Below are 17831 nucleotides of genomic sequence, written 5' to 3' on the forward strand. Positions count from 1 at the left end.
TTCGTTGCATATACTTCACAGTATTTTTAATTATTTATTTCCTTTTGTCGTGAATGTGACTAGAATATATATTTTTTTTAAATATAATACTAAAAGAGATTTTTTTTGTAATCACTGGGGGTGGTTTTCTTTGTAGAATTGACGATTTTTTATGCCAAGAAATATTTTAGAGATTTTGCAAAGCAAATGGAATTTTTTCAAAGGCAATTGGCACATATTTTCATAAAGAAGGGGCGTTTAACTAACCGAATAAAAGTAACGCAATGAATATTCTATTTCTCTTAATGGTTTTTTATCATTCCAAGAACCCATAAATATTGAAATAACTGAAACATTCAGACTTTATCATTATATTCATTTCTCGAGGATGCTTCAAGGGGCTTTTAATTAGCCAAAACGTCTTTCTTGAAATCTATTTGAGGTAAACTATTAAACAAAATATTTAAGATTTAAATTAATTTTCATTTAACAAATTATTCATGTTTCTTTCAAGTAAGTTTTGAATTCATCAAGTATTTTTTTTGCTAGTTAAACACCCCGCTTCTCTTAAGAAAATGAAAAATTCAATAAAATAGGCTTTTAAAAAAAATCATTTAAATTAATTAAATTCTTTCGGTGCTCTCTTAAGTAGTTACGATAATACAGAAAAGTAAGTAAAATCTAATAGAAAACGTGCTTTTAGGAATTTCTTTTTTTTCTCTCAAAATCGAACCACAAACACTGCAGATGAGCTTTTTTGAAACCATCCCTTGCCAGATCCGTATTTAGGGGTTCCCTTTTACCCTTTTTTATTGTCCAGCGTTTCTCTATTTATTCAATTACCTCCCATTTAATTTTTTTTGTATTTAAATATATAAAGACTCCTCTAGGTTTTTTTTGTGTAATCCATTTTCTCCTAAATCATTCCTTTTCTTTCTTTTAATTTAATAATTCTTTTAAATAACATTGCATGGATTGCCCCTGTTTAAGTGGTGTGTGTGTCACAGAGAGATTAAAAAAAAAGTTCTGGCTTAATCTTCAGAATTGTTTCGTTTGTTTTTTTTTCTTGCACACACACGGTGATGGTGAAAAGAAGTTAATCATTTTTTTTGCTGCTTAAACTTTCTCTCTCTCTCGCTTTAAAATTAAGCTAAAAGTTAATAAGATTTACAAATAAAATAAAACGAAAAAGAAAATAAAATACCAACAATTGAGATAGGAGAGACCCTGGGTCTCGGTCATTCACAATCATCCTCATCATTATGCTGTTTTTTTTTGTGTGTAAGAGCTATATCATCATCATCTTAATATTTGAGTACAGGATGTCATTTTTTTTTAATAAGAAATATGGCGCCACAGCTAAACTAATAAATCATCCTTAGTTGCTAATTGCAATCGTTGATTGGTTATTTTTTTTATTTGGTTTACCCAGTGGGTGACCATTTTTTCTTCTCTTTTTCTTTAAATATTGTTTTTTTTTCTTAATCATTTTGGAAGAATATATATGCCCATTCCCAGAGAAAGTTTTTTTCTTAATAATTCTTTTAAATATTCACGAGAAAAAGAAGCAAAAAACACGGATGGAAACATGATTTTTTTTTCATTTAATTGAGGCTGAGATTTGAGATTTTTTAAGGTGAATCATGTAGGAGTGTTGATGGACGAAATAAGAATCACAGGATGCGTTGGAACAGGCTTACCCGACGTTTTTTTTTTAACTTCCTCATTTTATTCTTTATTAATGTGAATTCATCCCCATTTTTTTATTTTGTTCTTGAAGCTATACTGGATGGCACAAAGGAGTCTATTCACCTTTATTCATTTCATATAAGAAGAAGTTTGAAGAAAAGAAAACCGTTAAAAAACGTTCTAGAAGAATCAAATAAACCTTTTAATTTAAAAATTGGGATTCACTGCGAAAGATTGAGAAACATTTTATTCAACAAATTGCATAAACCACGCCCCTTTGTATATAATTTTTTTGAAGCATATGCGTCAGTGCTCGATTAATGATTATAATTGTTAAAATGACGTAAATGTGAAGCTACATCTTCTAATCTTTTCTCAAACATCAGAAAACACTCGGAAGGGTTGAATGCAGCATAATGGGTTTATGAGCTTTAGAGCATCAAATGAAATGTGACAGGGCGTGTCAAAAGTTTCTTTGGCTTCTGTTAAACGTTCTTTGATCATTCTTTCAAATAAAATCATGACGTAAATAAAAGTGAATAAACTCCTTTTAATATAAAACGTTCACTTTTAATGAATTTAGTGAATTTACTAGAAGAAAATGATTTTCATTTTGCATATTTGAGCACCTTGAGCACAATTCCCGAGGCCTTTAGGCGAATAGAATTATTTTAAGGATTTTCCTTTGCCTCCAGTGATAGCCAATAAAAGTATAAATTTAATGAGGAAGTGTGCCTTTATTGGCACAACGGTGGAATTATTCTTTTTTGATTTTTTCAATCGTGTCCAGCTTAATCACAAAGTCGCCATTTTGCACCAAATTTACATTCTACATAACTTTCTAATACTGAATTTGTGATATTGTCACAAGAATAAGAACCCCTTTTATACTGAAAGAAATTGTTTAATTTGGTTTTTGAAAAAATCATCCGTTAAACCGCCATTTTTAATGCTCTGCGTCGAAGCTTGTGAAATGAGGTTAGGGTTATATAGGGAATACCAATTTATTATTTAGGAAGAATTTAGTACAAAATGCCGAGAAATGCTGGAAGATTTAATGCATTAAAATACACGAAGAAAGTTTTGTGAGAATTCGGGTTTATAGAAGAGTGGAATAGTAAATTGTTTTGTTTTCTTTTGATAAAAGAAAAAAGAGATTTTTTCAGACCAATCTAACTCCTACATAACCTCAAAAATCCCACTCTCAGACCTCATAACCCATTTTCCCATTTCACAAAAAAGTTCCCCCTTACACATTAACAATAAATAGTACATCTAAAAGCTATCATGTTTTGCCTACCACCACGGTTTCATTTTTTTTGCATATTTCACCATTTTTTTGTCTATACTTTTAGTTTTTTCTCTATATTTTTTTTATAATAATAATTATTAAATTATTTCACTTTTTTACGTTTTATTTTCATTATTTTTTTTTCATTAAATTCAATAGCAGTCATAGAGTTTCCTTTTGTGTATTTTTTTATTTGTTGTTTTGCCACCCACATTGCCACCCCCACACGTTGCCTCCTTAAAAAATGCATTCATGACAAAAGCTTCCTTTACAAATCATTTAACTTCCCATCATTATACTGATTTTATTGCCTAGTGCCCACTGACTTATGTAAGTTGGTTTTTTTTTGCTTTTGCGCTTCTTTTTTTCAATCTTTAAGTGTTTTTTTGTTTGTTTAATTAGGAACAAGAGATATGAAGATGTTGAGGATTATCTGGCATTTAAATGTGCTTTTTTAAAATTTAAATTAAATTGAACATTCATTTTCATAGCGTTTAATGGTACATAAAGTCCTTTCTTTCAAACCTCAAAAAGAAATATGTAAAAAATGGGATTTTGGTGATTCTTAAATAGCTAAAAATTGGATAATATAAATTCCAATAAAATTGAAGAAAAAAGCCTTTAACCAGAGGATTTTTTTTAAATAAATGAAAAATTATTTTTTAAAAAAATGAAAAATTAAATATTAGTGTAAAGAAAATTAAACTTTGCACTGTGAGTATTCATTCAGGAATGTTTTTAATGGATTGAAAATTCGTTTTAAGCATTTTTTTCTCTTTTTTATTATTATTATTTTTTTTTGCAGGTAGACCACAGTTCTGGTTGGTAAGTATAGAAGAAATTAAGCCCTCTTGAGACAAACTACGAAACCTACATTTTCTTTTTATTTGCTAAGACTGTAGTTACAGATGAATGCATCACGCGAGTTTTAAGAGAATAAAACTTAGAAATTTCGGTTTTTTAAGGAAGATTTTTTTCTTATTACATATAAATTAGATTGGCACACATCATTTTGTAAGGCACAAAGAAAAGTTTTATATTTATTTGCAGCATTTTTGGAAGATTTTCTTTTGAAATGATTTTCAATGTGATTTGTTTGCATTTAAATGTAGAAAATTAAACAATTTAAAAAAAACGATAAAACTGTGACAGTCTTGTCTTCTTCTTATTCTTTTAAATTTTCATTGACATTTCGATTAGTAAAAGACCTTCTTCAGCTCATTATGCAAAAGATAAAGCAAAAGAAGACAAGAATTCCCTCCTTTTCATTACATCAACACAATTCTTCGATCTCATTGATTTTTTTCTTTAATCTTTTATCTAGAACAGAATCTTTGGAGCTTTAGTACGTACGAGGAAATGCTACGAAAAAGAATGTTCAAGAAAAGAAAAATGGCGAAATGTCTTTCAGTGTCAAATGAATGCATCTCTCTTTTCTCCTGTTCACTCTGGCTCACATTTTACTTTTTTTTCTCATTAAATATAAATCTAAAAGTGTGATTTGTTTTTTTTTATCAATCTTCAGTATTTTATCATGTTTTTCTTCTCACATTTTTGTTGTTGTTTTAAATCTACTAAATATTCTCTAAATGTGTATTACTTTGTGTGATAATTCATAGAGATTTTTTTTATTCAAATCATTTTCTTAAAATCTTTTTTTTTTTACTATAAATTACTTGGTATGTTTTTTTCCAATCTTAATTAGTATCTTCATTGTTCCATCATCGAATTCATCATCTATAAATAAGAGACACAAATAAAAGGCTTTGGGGAGTTGGTTTTCAACCACACAGTTATCACATTAAGGCCAATGATTGTTGTCATCTTGACTTTCCACACGCCATTTTCCATTTATGATTTATTTATTTTTTTTAATTGGTTTTTTCTTCACCTTTCTGCTTTTTTTCTCTCTCTCTCTCTTCACTGTCAACTCTCATATTTTTTACCCTCTTTTTTTTTAATTAAATCTATACACTGTTTATCTCTTTTTTGCATCATCATTAAATCTATGTTAAGTGTGTGTGTGTGTGTGTATCTTGCTCTTAAAATGTATATAATTAATAATCTAATTTTTCATTTTAATCATTGTTTCATTTTCATCAAATATATTGTTTATTTAATTAATACTTTATTTCACATTTCCTCCCCTTTCTCTCTCTCTCTCTCCCTTCTCTTCTTTCATCTTTTGTTTTAATATTATTCTAAAAAATATCCAATAAAATTCTAGTAAAACATTATTTACATCTAGTTAAGATTAACCTTGGCCCGTGCCACGGCACACATAAAACATCCATTTTTTTTTCATTTAGATTTTATTCCCATCTAAACATTTAAACTCTAGAGTGTTCTAATCATTCACCTAAACTAGCATCGACTACGGACTATCTTCTTCTTTTTCTCTCACATTTTTTTGGAGATATTTTTCTTTAACTGAGGAGTTGGGTGAATTTTCATTAATAGGTAATGTATATATCTCATTTTCATTTGCTCATTTAATATGTTTTAATTGCAAAGATATATTTTTGTTGTTTTCACTTATATCAGATCCTGTGCCACACAAGGGTTGGAGACCTCAATGTTTTTATTCGTTTATTATTAGTTTTTTTTTATTTAAAAAATTCCAACCATCAGTTTTTTTTGTTTCATTTAAAATGGGTTTTTTTATGATGAAAAAATAAAAACTAGCCTCAGGTTTATGCGTGCATTTGGCACACAATGGTGGATCTTTCGTGCGCACAAAATCATGCCCTCTGTTTGATGATGTACTAGAAGCTTTTTTTTACAACATACCTACACAACGTGAGACTCTGCAAATCAAGTCATGGAACATAAATTGTTAATAAAAAAAAAGATAGTCTTTGTTCAAATATAGAGGCAATTTGTGATTTAACAAAAATTGGGCCTCTTTCATTTTGGAACCGCCATTTTGCACGCGTCCCTCTATGCGACCACAGCGCCATCAACCCGCTGAAAAAAGCGCGCGAATCAAAAAGTTTCTTTTCATCTTTCTAGCATCAATTGTGGAGTATTTTCGGAGGGTGGCTGCTCTTACCATTAAAAAGAAACTAAATTGAGACATTCTAGTTTGATTTATTTTCTCTATCAAGTCACTTTTGGTTTATTTTATTTATTTTTTTTTCATTGGACGCGGGATTTTTCTTGGACAAGGCAAAATTTGGCGTCTTTGGTGTATTTGTCATTTTATTTTTATAATCAATACAATAAAATAAGAATATTGTATGGAATATTAATCTCTCTGTAATTGTTTTTTGGGAACAGATAAAAAAAAACTTCTCCTTCCACAGATAAGGGACATGGAGCGCAATCCTGCCAAATGGCACGCAAATAGTTGAATCACCTTCACAATTACACACAAAACCCATTAAAAAATATACAAAACTGATGATTGACAAGCACCCAATTTGAATAAATAAAAAAAAGGTCACCACGTTTTCTTTTTGGCGTCATTGAGGCACACCTAGAAGCCCTTCATGTCACTTTTTTTTTACTATAATAATTTCTTATTAATCATTTTCTTCATTAATATTACGAGCAATAAAAATATATAATATTTATATTTTATATAATTATTAGTTAAGATTACTAAAAAAAAATGATTCCTACACATTTAATATTCCTCAAATTTTTTTTTGATAAACTTGTATCCTATAAAATATTATTTGTCGCTTTCCACGCGCCCTGATAAGCCAGCATTTATTGTGCGTCAGCAGATTGGGGACACGGAATCACAGTGGAAAGCTCACAGGGTGTGTGTATGTGTGTGTGTGTGATAATTCTAGTTAAGAAAATATTTTTCTTACTCCTATCCATCAATCTTCTTCACTTTAGTTCAATTCACTCCCAAGCAGATTTTCCGGTAGGAAGGAATTTAAATTGGAGGGTGTTCCACGTTCGGTGCCACTCTCAAGTGGGGTCCACAAGTTACTGCCACCGCTACCCTGTGTCCAGGAGCTTATGTTCCATGTATCGTTTGGGGCTAAAATAACAAACAAAGTAAGAAAAAAATTAAAAAATCTCTTTAATTTCAAATTTTTAATTTTTTTTTAAAGTAACTCACCTGAATTCCTTGAGACAGGTGGTTGATTGGTTGGTCTCCATGTGGCACCAGTACTGACTGGGGTTGTTGGGGTTTGGGCAGTAGCAGCTGCAGGGACAGCGAGGTGCTGAAGGATATTTTGCACCTCACTATCACTTGGGGACTCAGCGCAGATGGTTGTATTGCCGAGGACGCAATTATTGAGTGCCATTTGTGCCTTGTGTGCCTCTTCGCGGCTTGAATACTTGCAGAGGGCAATGCTATGATTCAAGTACATGTGGAAGTTCTGCAGTGGCCCGTGCTGCATGCAAAGTGTCCTCAAAGTAGATCCATCAATCTGCCAAAAAAAAATCCCCAAAAATTCATTTATTTAGCACAAAAGGTTCAAAGATTTTTTTCTGAGGATTTCTGGATTTCTCTCCCTTACCTGTGGAGTGAGATTCTTGAGCAAGAGCCATGTTGAGGGTCCCCAATTGTTGGGCCATCCCTGCTGCCCAATACCACGTGAGATACTGCTTGGTACCCAGCCATTGGAGGTACTTCCTGTACCATTCTTATTTGCCCCAAGACCCGGTGGGGGACCCCGGGATGCCTTTGACACGGGAACACCCCACAATTCGGATGTGGTCTGCGATGGTTGTGGCATTGGTTCGCTCCATGTGTTGTTCTTGGCCCCACCTTTTGCCGTTGAGCTGCAAAAATAATTTCAAAAATTACTTCCTTTTCCCTTTCTTTGATTTCTCTTTCAATTCTTATTTATTATCATTCCGCGTTGATTTTTCTGCAAAAAAACATTTAATTCTAATGTTGAAAATTCTTTAATTTAATCAAAACTGGATTAAATTCTAAAAAATTTTGCAAGAAGAATGAGAAATGCAATGAAAAAAAATTCTAATTAAAAGTAAGGTTAGGGAGAAAATTCATTCATAATTTTTACAATCGTAATGTTTGTTTACATTCTATTTATGAATGAAATGGACGATTCATTGATAACTCGACAACCTCGGCAAGGTCGTTCAATGTTCGGCAAGACTTCGGATCCTTCGGAAAGTTTCGTGATGCCGAAAATTTGGCGCCTTGAAATTCTTCGTCGACACTAGCGCCGCCATCTCTGCCAACGACTTTTCCGCGAAAAGGAAATAAAAACTTTTCCTCGCAATTTTCTCAGTTTTCCTTGCAATTTTCATGTTGTTTTCTCATTTGTATTATTTGAAAAGTCTCTGAAGTATTGAGTGAAAGTGGTTTGGGTGAAAAATCGAGGAAACAATGGTGAAGTTGGAGAAATCAATCAAAGGACGTTGAGAGTGCTCAAGAAATTTTAAGGTTAGAAAGATTTCTTTTCTCTGCATTTTCAATCATTTTTCCTATTTTCTGCCAATTTTATATCATTGTCCATCCGGAATTGACGATAAATGAATATTTTTTACCTTTGACACGTATCTCAATGATATTTTATTACTCTTAACCACCGGAAATGTTAAAAAAAAAATAATTTTCAAACTCCCGGACAATGGCGGTTGGATGGGAAACTTTTCTTATTAACTTAATTTTAATTCTTACGTGAAATTCTGCTGCGATGCAGATGGATTGAAGCTCCATGTGGAGGAAGAGAGGCTAATGGGTTGCATATCAGTGGGTGAGGTTTTGCTACTTCCTGTGAAGAGATCACTTTCCTTTGCGCTGATTGACAATGGTGATCTGGCCACGCTTCCCGGTGTAATGCTGGGATCTTCTTCGATTGTCTTCATCTGAGATCCCTGAAGGAATAGAAGGATGGAAAAGGCGGTTAAATATTTGAATATTTTTTTTGTGTTTTTGGGGGGGGAGAATCTCTCACCTTCCATGGCTTTCCGGGTTCAAATTCCGGTACCAAATCCGTAAAGGCAGCTGAGGGTGATGTCTGTCCTGTTGGCCAATCCTTCGATGCATCAGACTCAATGACACCTGTATCTGGCCATCCATCTGTTACACTACGTCCAGTTGACCAAGTTCTGCGGGAAAATTTTCATTTTTTTTAGGGAATTCTTAATTGTTTTTAAGTCTCTTTGAACTTACGCATCACCCTGAAGACCTAAGCTTCCAATTGCGGAACTGGTAGTTGAGAGCGTTGGCTTTGACGTTGTACCTGGGGCACGTGAAAAGTCGGTGGTTTCGCCATCTTTCTCCAGTGCACCCAACTTCCACTGATTGAGTCTACTCTGTTGCGTTGAGGAACCTTGATAGGGTGGCTGCTCCTGCTGCAAAACAACAACAAATCCCCGCAAATTAGTTTATTTTATCATTAAAGAAGGATAAAATGGGGGTTTGTCACCTTATTGAGAGCAATCTCTGAGAAATTTCCTTGAAGCGATGCAATAGGATCATGCTGTGGACGCAACACAAAGTCTCCTGAATGCGAGGATTGTTGCTGCTTAACATAAATTGCCTGCTGGGCTGAGATTTGGTTTTGCAGATTTGAGATTTGCTGCTTTAACTTTGTCACTGTTACACTGTGCTGAAGACCATTGATACCACCGCGTGACATGTTTGATTGGGTCAGTTGGAGTTGCTGCAAAGAGTTGGGAAAAGGTGAAAGGTCAGTCTTCTTGCTGAAAATTGTCTCAAAAAAAGATTCAAAAAATTTTGGCGACATTTGAAAGCGCGATGAATTCCAGTAGCAGCCACTGGAATATTCCAATGAGTCGATGGGAAAATAAGCTGGAAGGCTTGATGCAAACCTTGATATTGTTGAGCAGCTGATTGAGCAGCAGAAGCGTCTGTGGTGCGAGTGGTTGATTGAGAATCTGATGATTGAGATAACCCCCATGGACGGCCATCTGGATCTGCTGGACGAGCATGCGGAGCTGCTGAGCGGAGGGTTGCCCCGAACTGGGCGGCGGTGGCTGTGTCTGCGGGAAGTTTGCACCATTCCCTGGTGGTGGTTGGGCACCATGCCCACCCTGAAGGTACTTTTGCATCTGTAGTGGCTGCATGGCCGGTATGGCACCTGATGCCATATTACTCATAATGGAACCAGATGTTGGCGGGAATTGCATTGCCGCCTGATTGCCGGGGAAGCGTCCCGGGAAGGAGGGATCAAATGAACCGTGCTCTTCGTGGCGTCTCCAATTCTCCACAGCACCACGTTGCTGATTGAGAACTTCCAAAGCCTCATCTACATTCATATTTGTCATCCTAATGGAAGAAATTCCATCAGATTTATTTCCTCAAATTCTTTTTTTAAAGAGAGTTCTTAAAACAAACCTGAGAGCAACTTCGGCATCTTCCTTCTTGAAACCCATCTCATGGAGAATCCTCAATTGCTTACTATTGCGCACAATGTCAGCCTGAGCTGCAGACATTTTGGGTCCAGCTGCCTTCGCCCCGGACCATTCCATATCACCACCCTCTTGCCACATATTTGGCTTTCCCTTTTGCCATGCTTCACCACCACCCCATGCCCCACCAGCTGGTGCTGCGGCGCTCTTCTCTTCCCACGATCCACCACCGGCACTAGCGCCACCTTCCTCCCAGGCTCCATTGCGCCACATTCCTTCCTTACCCATGCGCTGCCCCATGGGAACTTGAGCACCACCCGTTGGACGCATCATCCCACCGCGTCCCATTTCTGGGTTTTCTTTCCAATGTGACACACCTGGCACGCGTGAACCACCCTGCTGACCCCAGAGGGATGTTCCATCATCAAAATTACCCACAGCACGACGCTGCGATGGTGGAGACGGCTCCTCCCAGCCACTTGGCTTTGCAATAGATGGTGTCATCTCTTTCGGTGGGGCCTGTGTACCCGAACCACCGACCCATTGTCCTCCCTGACCCTGCTAAATGATTTATTCTCTCAGTAAATTGAGTCTTTAGCAATATTTTTTCTTTTTAACTCCTTACCTGTGAGACAATCTTATTGAGCGGCATTTGACCATGTGCAGCAGCTGCAGCAGCATGGGCAGCAGCTGCTAGTGCATGATGTTGCCCCCACATTTCGGAGGCACCATTGAGACGCCCCGAAATACCACGTGGATCACCACGCATGTCACGAATTTGCTCACGTGGATCCACCATACGCATATCACGTGGATCAGTGCTTGGTGCGCGCATTTCACGCGGATCCATTGACAATGGGGCACCACGCATTTCACGTGGATCCTGCCAGGCATTCCCAGCTGCACCACCACTCCATTCACCCTCCTTCTTCGGTACACATCCAGCTGCAGCTTGGGGCCACATTGCACCACCGGGTGCTGAAGCTCCTCCCGCAGCACCACCCCACTGTGGAGCTGCAGCAGCAGCTGCTGGTGCACCAGTCCAAACATTTCCACCTTCAGCTGCATCGTCATCTTCTCCTGTTAATAAAACCCCAAATAAAGTTTCGATTTGAATTTTGAAGCATTTTGAGGTTAGCGTCAACAAATGGATAAATATGGCGTAGGAAACTTGAATGAAACATTGCCTTTGAAACTTGAATTTGAAACACAAATGACGCCATTTTGAACACGAAGATTAGAGGTTGATCAAAAAGTAAGAAACTAAATGAATTTAAAGTTGTCCATGGGGTGAAATTCACTAATAAGTCTGCTTAAAAAGAAACTAACCCCATGTTCCACCAAGATTGCTACTTGGTGTATGTCCCCAGGGGGTTTTGGCAACAGGTTGTGGTGGTGGTTGGCCACCATTACGGAGATTTGCCTCCCAGAGATCTGTGCCATTATTAACAGAAGCCTTCCACACGGGTGGTGTTGGATTAGCCTGGGGAACGGCTTCTGCCTTTGGAGCACCGGGTTCGGGGGAATTCGGGACATCCCACTGGGTATCTTGATTAACATGCTGACACCCCCAGCCGTCTTGAGCAAAGAGCGCCTCACGCATTGTATTGAGCTGCTCAAGTTGATTCTTCGGACCACCCGGAGGTTTTTGTTCACGTGATCCACCACCGGCCTGAAAGAATTTTTTGTTAAATTTAGTTATTTTTAGTGAAAAGTCAGAAAAAGTTTGATAGGCTTGGATCCTCACCGCACTCCAGGTGACAGAGTGCTGCTGCGGTGCTGCTTGTGCTGTAACAGGTGGTGCAGCACCACTTGTTGGTGGAGCCGTTGTAACAGCAGTCGGTGGACTGCCCCATCCAGTGGCAACACTATTGGTGAGTGCGCCCTCACCACCGCCACAGAGTCTCATGCGCGGTACCACCTTGAGGCCCCTTTCTCGGTCAATCCACTTGCATAGTTGATCGAATGTAACATAGGTGGTACCACCGTATGGAATGTCAATTGTTTTTATTGAAGCACCATTTGCATTATCACCCAAAACACCATTATCTGATACGGTAACATTTTTGCTGCACGCACACACACATTCGCCACATCGGTGGAAGGTATTGATATCAATATGGCGATTAAATCTAGATATTTCACGTACTAATGTATAACCACGTATATATGATATATATTGACACATCACACCAATACTATCTAAATAGTCATATAAAGATGAAGTAACCACAGATATCGAAAGCGCATGCACATTCCTTGGTCGTCCAATAGACACATTTGTACACTCGACTGATTTGTCAGCCAAACGGTCATCGCCTAACCCACGGTGGATTCGCAAAATGCTCCCAGTCACATTATCGCGGATGAAATCAATGGAAGAACCGTCATCGATTACTATTATTGTAAATTGGTGATGTTTCGCCGCAAAGCCCTGAAATTTTAGCCAAAGAAAAGAAATTTTTTTTATTTTCCATACCGTGTGTGTGCAGATGTTTGTACATTGGCACGACGGGCCAAACATTCAAGGCGCGTATAGTAGTAAAGGCAAGGGGAGTTTATCTGGCAAATATTTTGGTTTATTAAGCGAATCATTCGATTATTTCCGAAGATCTGAATATTTGACTTCACATGAACATTTTTTGCTAAAAGGGCAGTAACTCAAAACCGGAAAAAGATCCAAAAACGTATTTAGGTCTTTTTGGTTTTCTGGTTCAATTTATTACTTTTCCGTTTGAATTTAGTCCTTTTCAATACTTTAATTAATTTTTTTTCGTCAAGTTTTGTTCCTCAATTTGAGCTGTTTTTAAGACTGAAAACTAAATATTTTTCAGCTTGAATTTAGTCTTTTTATGATTGAAATTACTACTTTTTTTTGCTTAAAATTACAACTCATTAGCTTGAATTTCCTACTTTTCGGTTTGATTTAAATATTTTTATGCTTGAATTTAACATTGGTGAATCATCCGAATATTAGTGAATAGGTAATCCGAATATTTCCGAAGAATCGAATAATTTCGTCCAGATAAACACCTCCCTTGAGTAAAGACAAAATAGCAATGACACAAACCTCTAAGGACGGATCTGGTCCCCTTTTTGTCATCATGTCCGCCGCTGACACATTAAAACTAACGTTCAATATCACAGATTCGTCTCGTCCAAAGACGATAAATGTCTCCACTGAATCTCCTCTTTTGGTCTTCATTGTTTCGAATATTGGTTGATTTGCAACAGCATACAATCGACTATTATCTGATTTATTTGATTTAACCATCATGCCCGGATCACGTTGACATTCGATGGTGACGTTTTCAAAAAAAAAAGAAGCTCCTCAAATACGCGATTTTTTTTTATTATTTGTTTAGAGTTTTCGAGGTCTTTTCTTTTTTAATTTATTTTATTTTGTTCACTGATTATCTGATTTTGTTAGCTAGATTTATTTTTTGTGTTTTAAAGAGGTTTTGTTTTAGTTTTGTTGTTGTTTATAATAGCGAAAGATGTGGAATATTATTTGTTTTTTTTTAATTGTGACTCAATTGCTCCAACACACAATGTAGGTATAATAATAATAATTCTATGTCAAATAGTTTATCCTTAAGAAATATTATCACCAACAATATTAGATTTATAGTTGTTTTTTTTTTATTCAAATTGTGTTTGTGTCTGTGTGTTTATTTTTTTTATCCTGCTGTTTGATGTAATACTTAAATACTTTTTTTTTATTTATAGTCTAGTTATTTGCTAATATCTCGACAGATAGGTTTCTTTTTTTTTTCTTTAATTAATTCTAGTGTTGGAGAAATTGAAAACAGTGAGTTGGGTTGATGTTTTTTTTTGTTACAGATATAGCTTTTTTTATATTAGGTTTTTTTCTTTTTTTTTAAATGACACGTATTACAAATGTTATTAAATTACTTTTTTTAATCTCTTATGTCAATTTTTGAACGTTTATTATCAGTGTGGTTTTTTTTTAGTTTGTTGCTTAGTTGGTATTAGAAGATATTTTTAATTAACATCTAGATTTCACTTTTTTTTTTTTAATAATTCCCTTTTTCATTTGCTTGTTAAATCATCAATAGTTAAATATATTCGATTATGTAGGTTCTTTTTCATCAATCAGTTTTTTTTAAATGAATATTTGTATTTCTTACACAACTAGTTATTTTTTTTTAGATAAATGTATTGGCCTTATTGTTTAAAATTGTTAATATCCTGTAAAAAGAAAAATTTGAAAAAAATGTTTTTAAAAGAATTAAAAAATAAAGAGTTTCAAGACTTAGGAAAAAGAAAAAACAAAAAAAGTATAAGTTCAGGGAACTACTTACCTCATATTTCAGTACAAAGGCATTGTTTTTCTCATCAGATGTTGATTAATTCACAATATATTCTCTCTATTGGCTAAATATTCATTATTTAATCCTCATCACTAGAAAACATTTATCGGTACTACGGTATCTCTATAGTCTTTTCGCAAAAGTATTTTATTTAAATAGTATTCACATTTCACCATTATTATTTTTTTATCCTTATTCTAATTTTTGTTTTTATATCTTTTTTTTTGTTGTAAAATTTGTGGGTATTTTTCCGTTTTTGTTGATTTGACTTGGTTTTTTTTTAAACTTTTTTTTTGTCACACTGAGTTTGAGTCTTTTAGATAGGTTCCTGCATTAGAAATCTGCACAATTGTAAATGCACATTGACAGCGTGGTTGTCCAACCTGGAAAAACAGAGAAATTAGAGACAGAAATAATTAGTTATTGGTTAGCTTTTTTAAGGTTTTGTTAAAATGATAAAACTTTAAATTTTTTAAGGAATAGAGTCTGATGAAGATTCCAAAGAATAATCCGAAACTTCAGAGCTATGTACTTTTTACACGTTTACTTCCAAGAAAGTCTATTGCAGACAGCTGTTTAACTGTTTTAGCTGGGATTCTTTCGATTTTGTTCAAATAAAGGAAAATATATATTTAAAAAAAAACCTGAATTGTCAAAACTAATTTAACTGCAATATTTTTTCAATTTTTATATTTTATTTTAAAAAAATTAGCAACATTTTTTAAAATAAAAATATACGATTTTCACTTTAAAACTATTTATATCTTGTTCCTTTATCGGTTTTTTTCAAAGATTATTCAACTTTTGCCAAGGCTCATAAAACATATTTAAAAAAAACTGATTTGGTGAAAAATCATTATTAATCACATTTTTCTTCTTGAAAAATGTTATCAAGGAAATTTAGGGAATTTAAACTTCTCACAACAAACTTAGCCAAGTTAGGCTTCTTTTTTGTTTTTTGAAAGTCTAAACCCTATGCGTGTCACTGACCTCATAGGTCCTCTCTGTTTTGCAGAGTAAAGAAAGATAAATATCCGCCTAACATACTACATACATTACAACACATTCAATTGATTGCACACGATTTTCACAAAACCTAGGTTGGGCTAATTTTTTTTTCTTCTGTTTTCTCAATGAAAATCTCCAAGGGGTACCTACAGTATACACATAGCTATGTATATGCACTGCACATATAGGTAGGCTTATATATAGAATGGAAAAATTATACATAGCAATATAGATAACTAACCTATATATTCACATTTGTATTTCTCTTATCATAATACTCATAAGTCGCTATGTATATTTTTTTTGAGTCTCTATGCTCAGGATCACTCACAATAGTCGTCACACTTTTTTATTTTTTATTTTTTTTAATATATTTTGATCTCGGTTGTGAGCCTCAGAGAGAGTCCTGGGGGCTTCAGTCAGTCACACACTGGGTGTAGGAAAAAGAAGAAGAAGAAGATGAGAAACGGGTGTTTTGGGGCGCGCACAGAATCACACGAATTTAGTGGATTGAGGGGGTGCGTCCGCCAGAGGGGTCTTTTTTTGCAGCAGATAGGAGTCCCTTCAATTTGGGAAGGGTACCCTTATGCGCAGGAGCGAGAGAGGAAGAGTCGCCCTCAAGCGTGCAATGAAATTACTTTTCCTTCCCCCCCTTTCCTCTTGAGAGAAAATTCCAAATTCCACAAGATTTCGTTCTTCAGACCAATTTTGCCCCAATTAATTGAATTCCTTTTGAGAAATTGAATAGAAAAAAATATTTTCACACAGCAGCGCCCCTTTTTTTCTAGTATTTGTGGAAAAAGTAAGTTTCTTTGCGTGGCAGAGCCATCTTGAGGTGGTCTCATGCTCTCTCGCTCGCACTCGCGGCCACTTGGCAGAGAAAAAGGGGGTCCTCACACAAGTGTCGGAGGAAAAAGCCACCCTGAGGCAGCGTCCGCCTCACCATCGCCACAGTGTTCAACCGCGAAAGGGAAGATCGCACCCGTGCACAAAATATGTTTTCCGTCCACTATCGCGGCAGCATCAGACTTTTAAATAGTAACGCACAAAAACACTCACACAGTCTTTTTCACTGAAATCCAGACGCCATCTTGCAAATGTGTCAAATCACCACGAAACCACAACTTGCAGCATTGTCAAAAGCATAGCTGTTGCGCATAGATGTTGGCATACCCTAGATTATTGACATACATACTATGCTGTATGTAATACATAATGCTCTTCATACATATTTGAGCAATGTTTATTGAAAAATAATCCAGAACTATGTTTAATATTTAATCCTTGATTATTTTCCTTGTACGATAGAGCCTGATGAAGGCAATGAATTTATCGAAACGTTGCTGGAAAGCATTAAGGCCGGCGCATTCTTTGCTCTCGTTTGCTGATTGAAAAATCTTTCATCAATATTTTTCCTTTAATTTTCTTATTCTATTTCTAAAAATAATATGTTTTATTTTCGAATTAATGTATTTTCTATTAAAAAATTAATATGGTTTTGAAAATCGATCAAGCGGTTTTGCTGTGACATGATATAGGAGTTATTTGTATAAATTTTATTAAAACTTTGACTCATGTTGAAAGGTTTAATAAAAAAAAAACCAGAAAACCTTCAAATTAAAAAAGAAATTAAAAAAATTATAAAGAATTATTTAAAAATAATAATTTTAGAAATAAAAATCCGAATAACACAACAAAGGGCACATAGATGACATAAGATGAACATAGTGAGTTATGCAAATGATGCATAGTTGGACTGTTCTTTGCAAACTATATTTGCGGTCATTTGTCACCCTTCGTTGACTTTGCGAATTAAGGCGAAACGTAACCGAGAGTCTACTCCGAATATGTTGGATCGGTCAACAAACGGGAAGCATCGCGGTGATTTATTTTATGTTTTTATGTTGTGAACGTAACTTCATTGTATTGTTTTGAAGAGATTTTTTTTTAAATTTGTTTTCTAAATATATTTTCATTGAAAGATAAAATATTGTATTAATAAATAAATTTAAAAAAACTTGTTTTTTTTTTATTTAAAGAATAGATTTAATATTAGAAAAGATTTAATATTAACTTTTCTCTATTCTTTGTTTTTTTGTTTTATGTTTATTATTATTTTTTTAAAAAAGATTTTTTTTAAAAAAAAGTTAGAATAGCTTAGGTATGAAATAAAAATAAAGTGGAAGAAGAAACTTCCTTCTTTCTGATTAGCCGAT

At 34.8% G+C, this 17831-nt stretch overlaps 1 protein-coding gene across 8 annotated transcripts; it reads right to left on the reverse strand.

The window, feature by feature from the left end:
• Window positions 1–3504: 3504 nt before the first annotated feature.
• LOC129793719 (protein Gawky) lies at window positions 3505–16768 on the reverse strand. Of its 8 annotated transcripts, none has more exons than XM_055833950.1 (16): window positions 16675–16768; window positions 15857–16045; window positions 14599–14990; window positions 13344–14485; window positions 12021–12707; window positions 11603–11945; window positions 10899–11353; window positions 10260–10834; window positions 9734–10190; window positions 9328–9564; window positions 9072–9253; window positions 8854–9007; window positions 8577–8773; window positions 7444–7708; window positions 7038–7353; window positions 3505–6956 (listed from the first exon to the last, which is right to left on the reverse strand). In XM_055833950.1, exons 4-16 carry the CDS (start codon window positions 13548–13550, stop codon window positions 6805–6807), a joined length of 4227 nt encoding a protein of 1408 aa, XP_055689925.1. In that variant the 5' UTR covers window positions 13551–14485; window positions 14599–14990; window positions 15857–16045; window positions 16675–16768; the 3' UTR covers window positions 3505–6804. The 8 variants fall into 8 exon arrangements, with proteins under 8 accessions (XP_055689925.1, XP_055689924.1, XP_055689922.1 ...); XM_055833949.1 differs by having other exon boundaries at window positions 16598–16749; XM_055833947.1 differs by having other exon boundaries at window positions 16513–16747.
• Between the last annotated feature and the right edge of the window lie 1063 nt (window positions 16769–17831).

The sequence above is a fragment of the Lutzomyia longipalpis genome, chromosome 3 (genome assembly GCF_024334085.1).
Source record: "Lutzomyia longipalpis isolate SR_M1_2022 chromosome 3, ASM2433408v1".
Taxonomy (NCBI): Eukaryota; Metazoa; Arthropoda; class Insecta; order Diptera; family Psychodidae; genus Lutzomyia; species Lutzomyia longipalpis.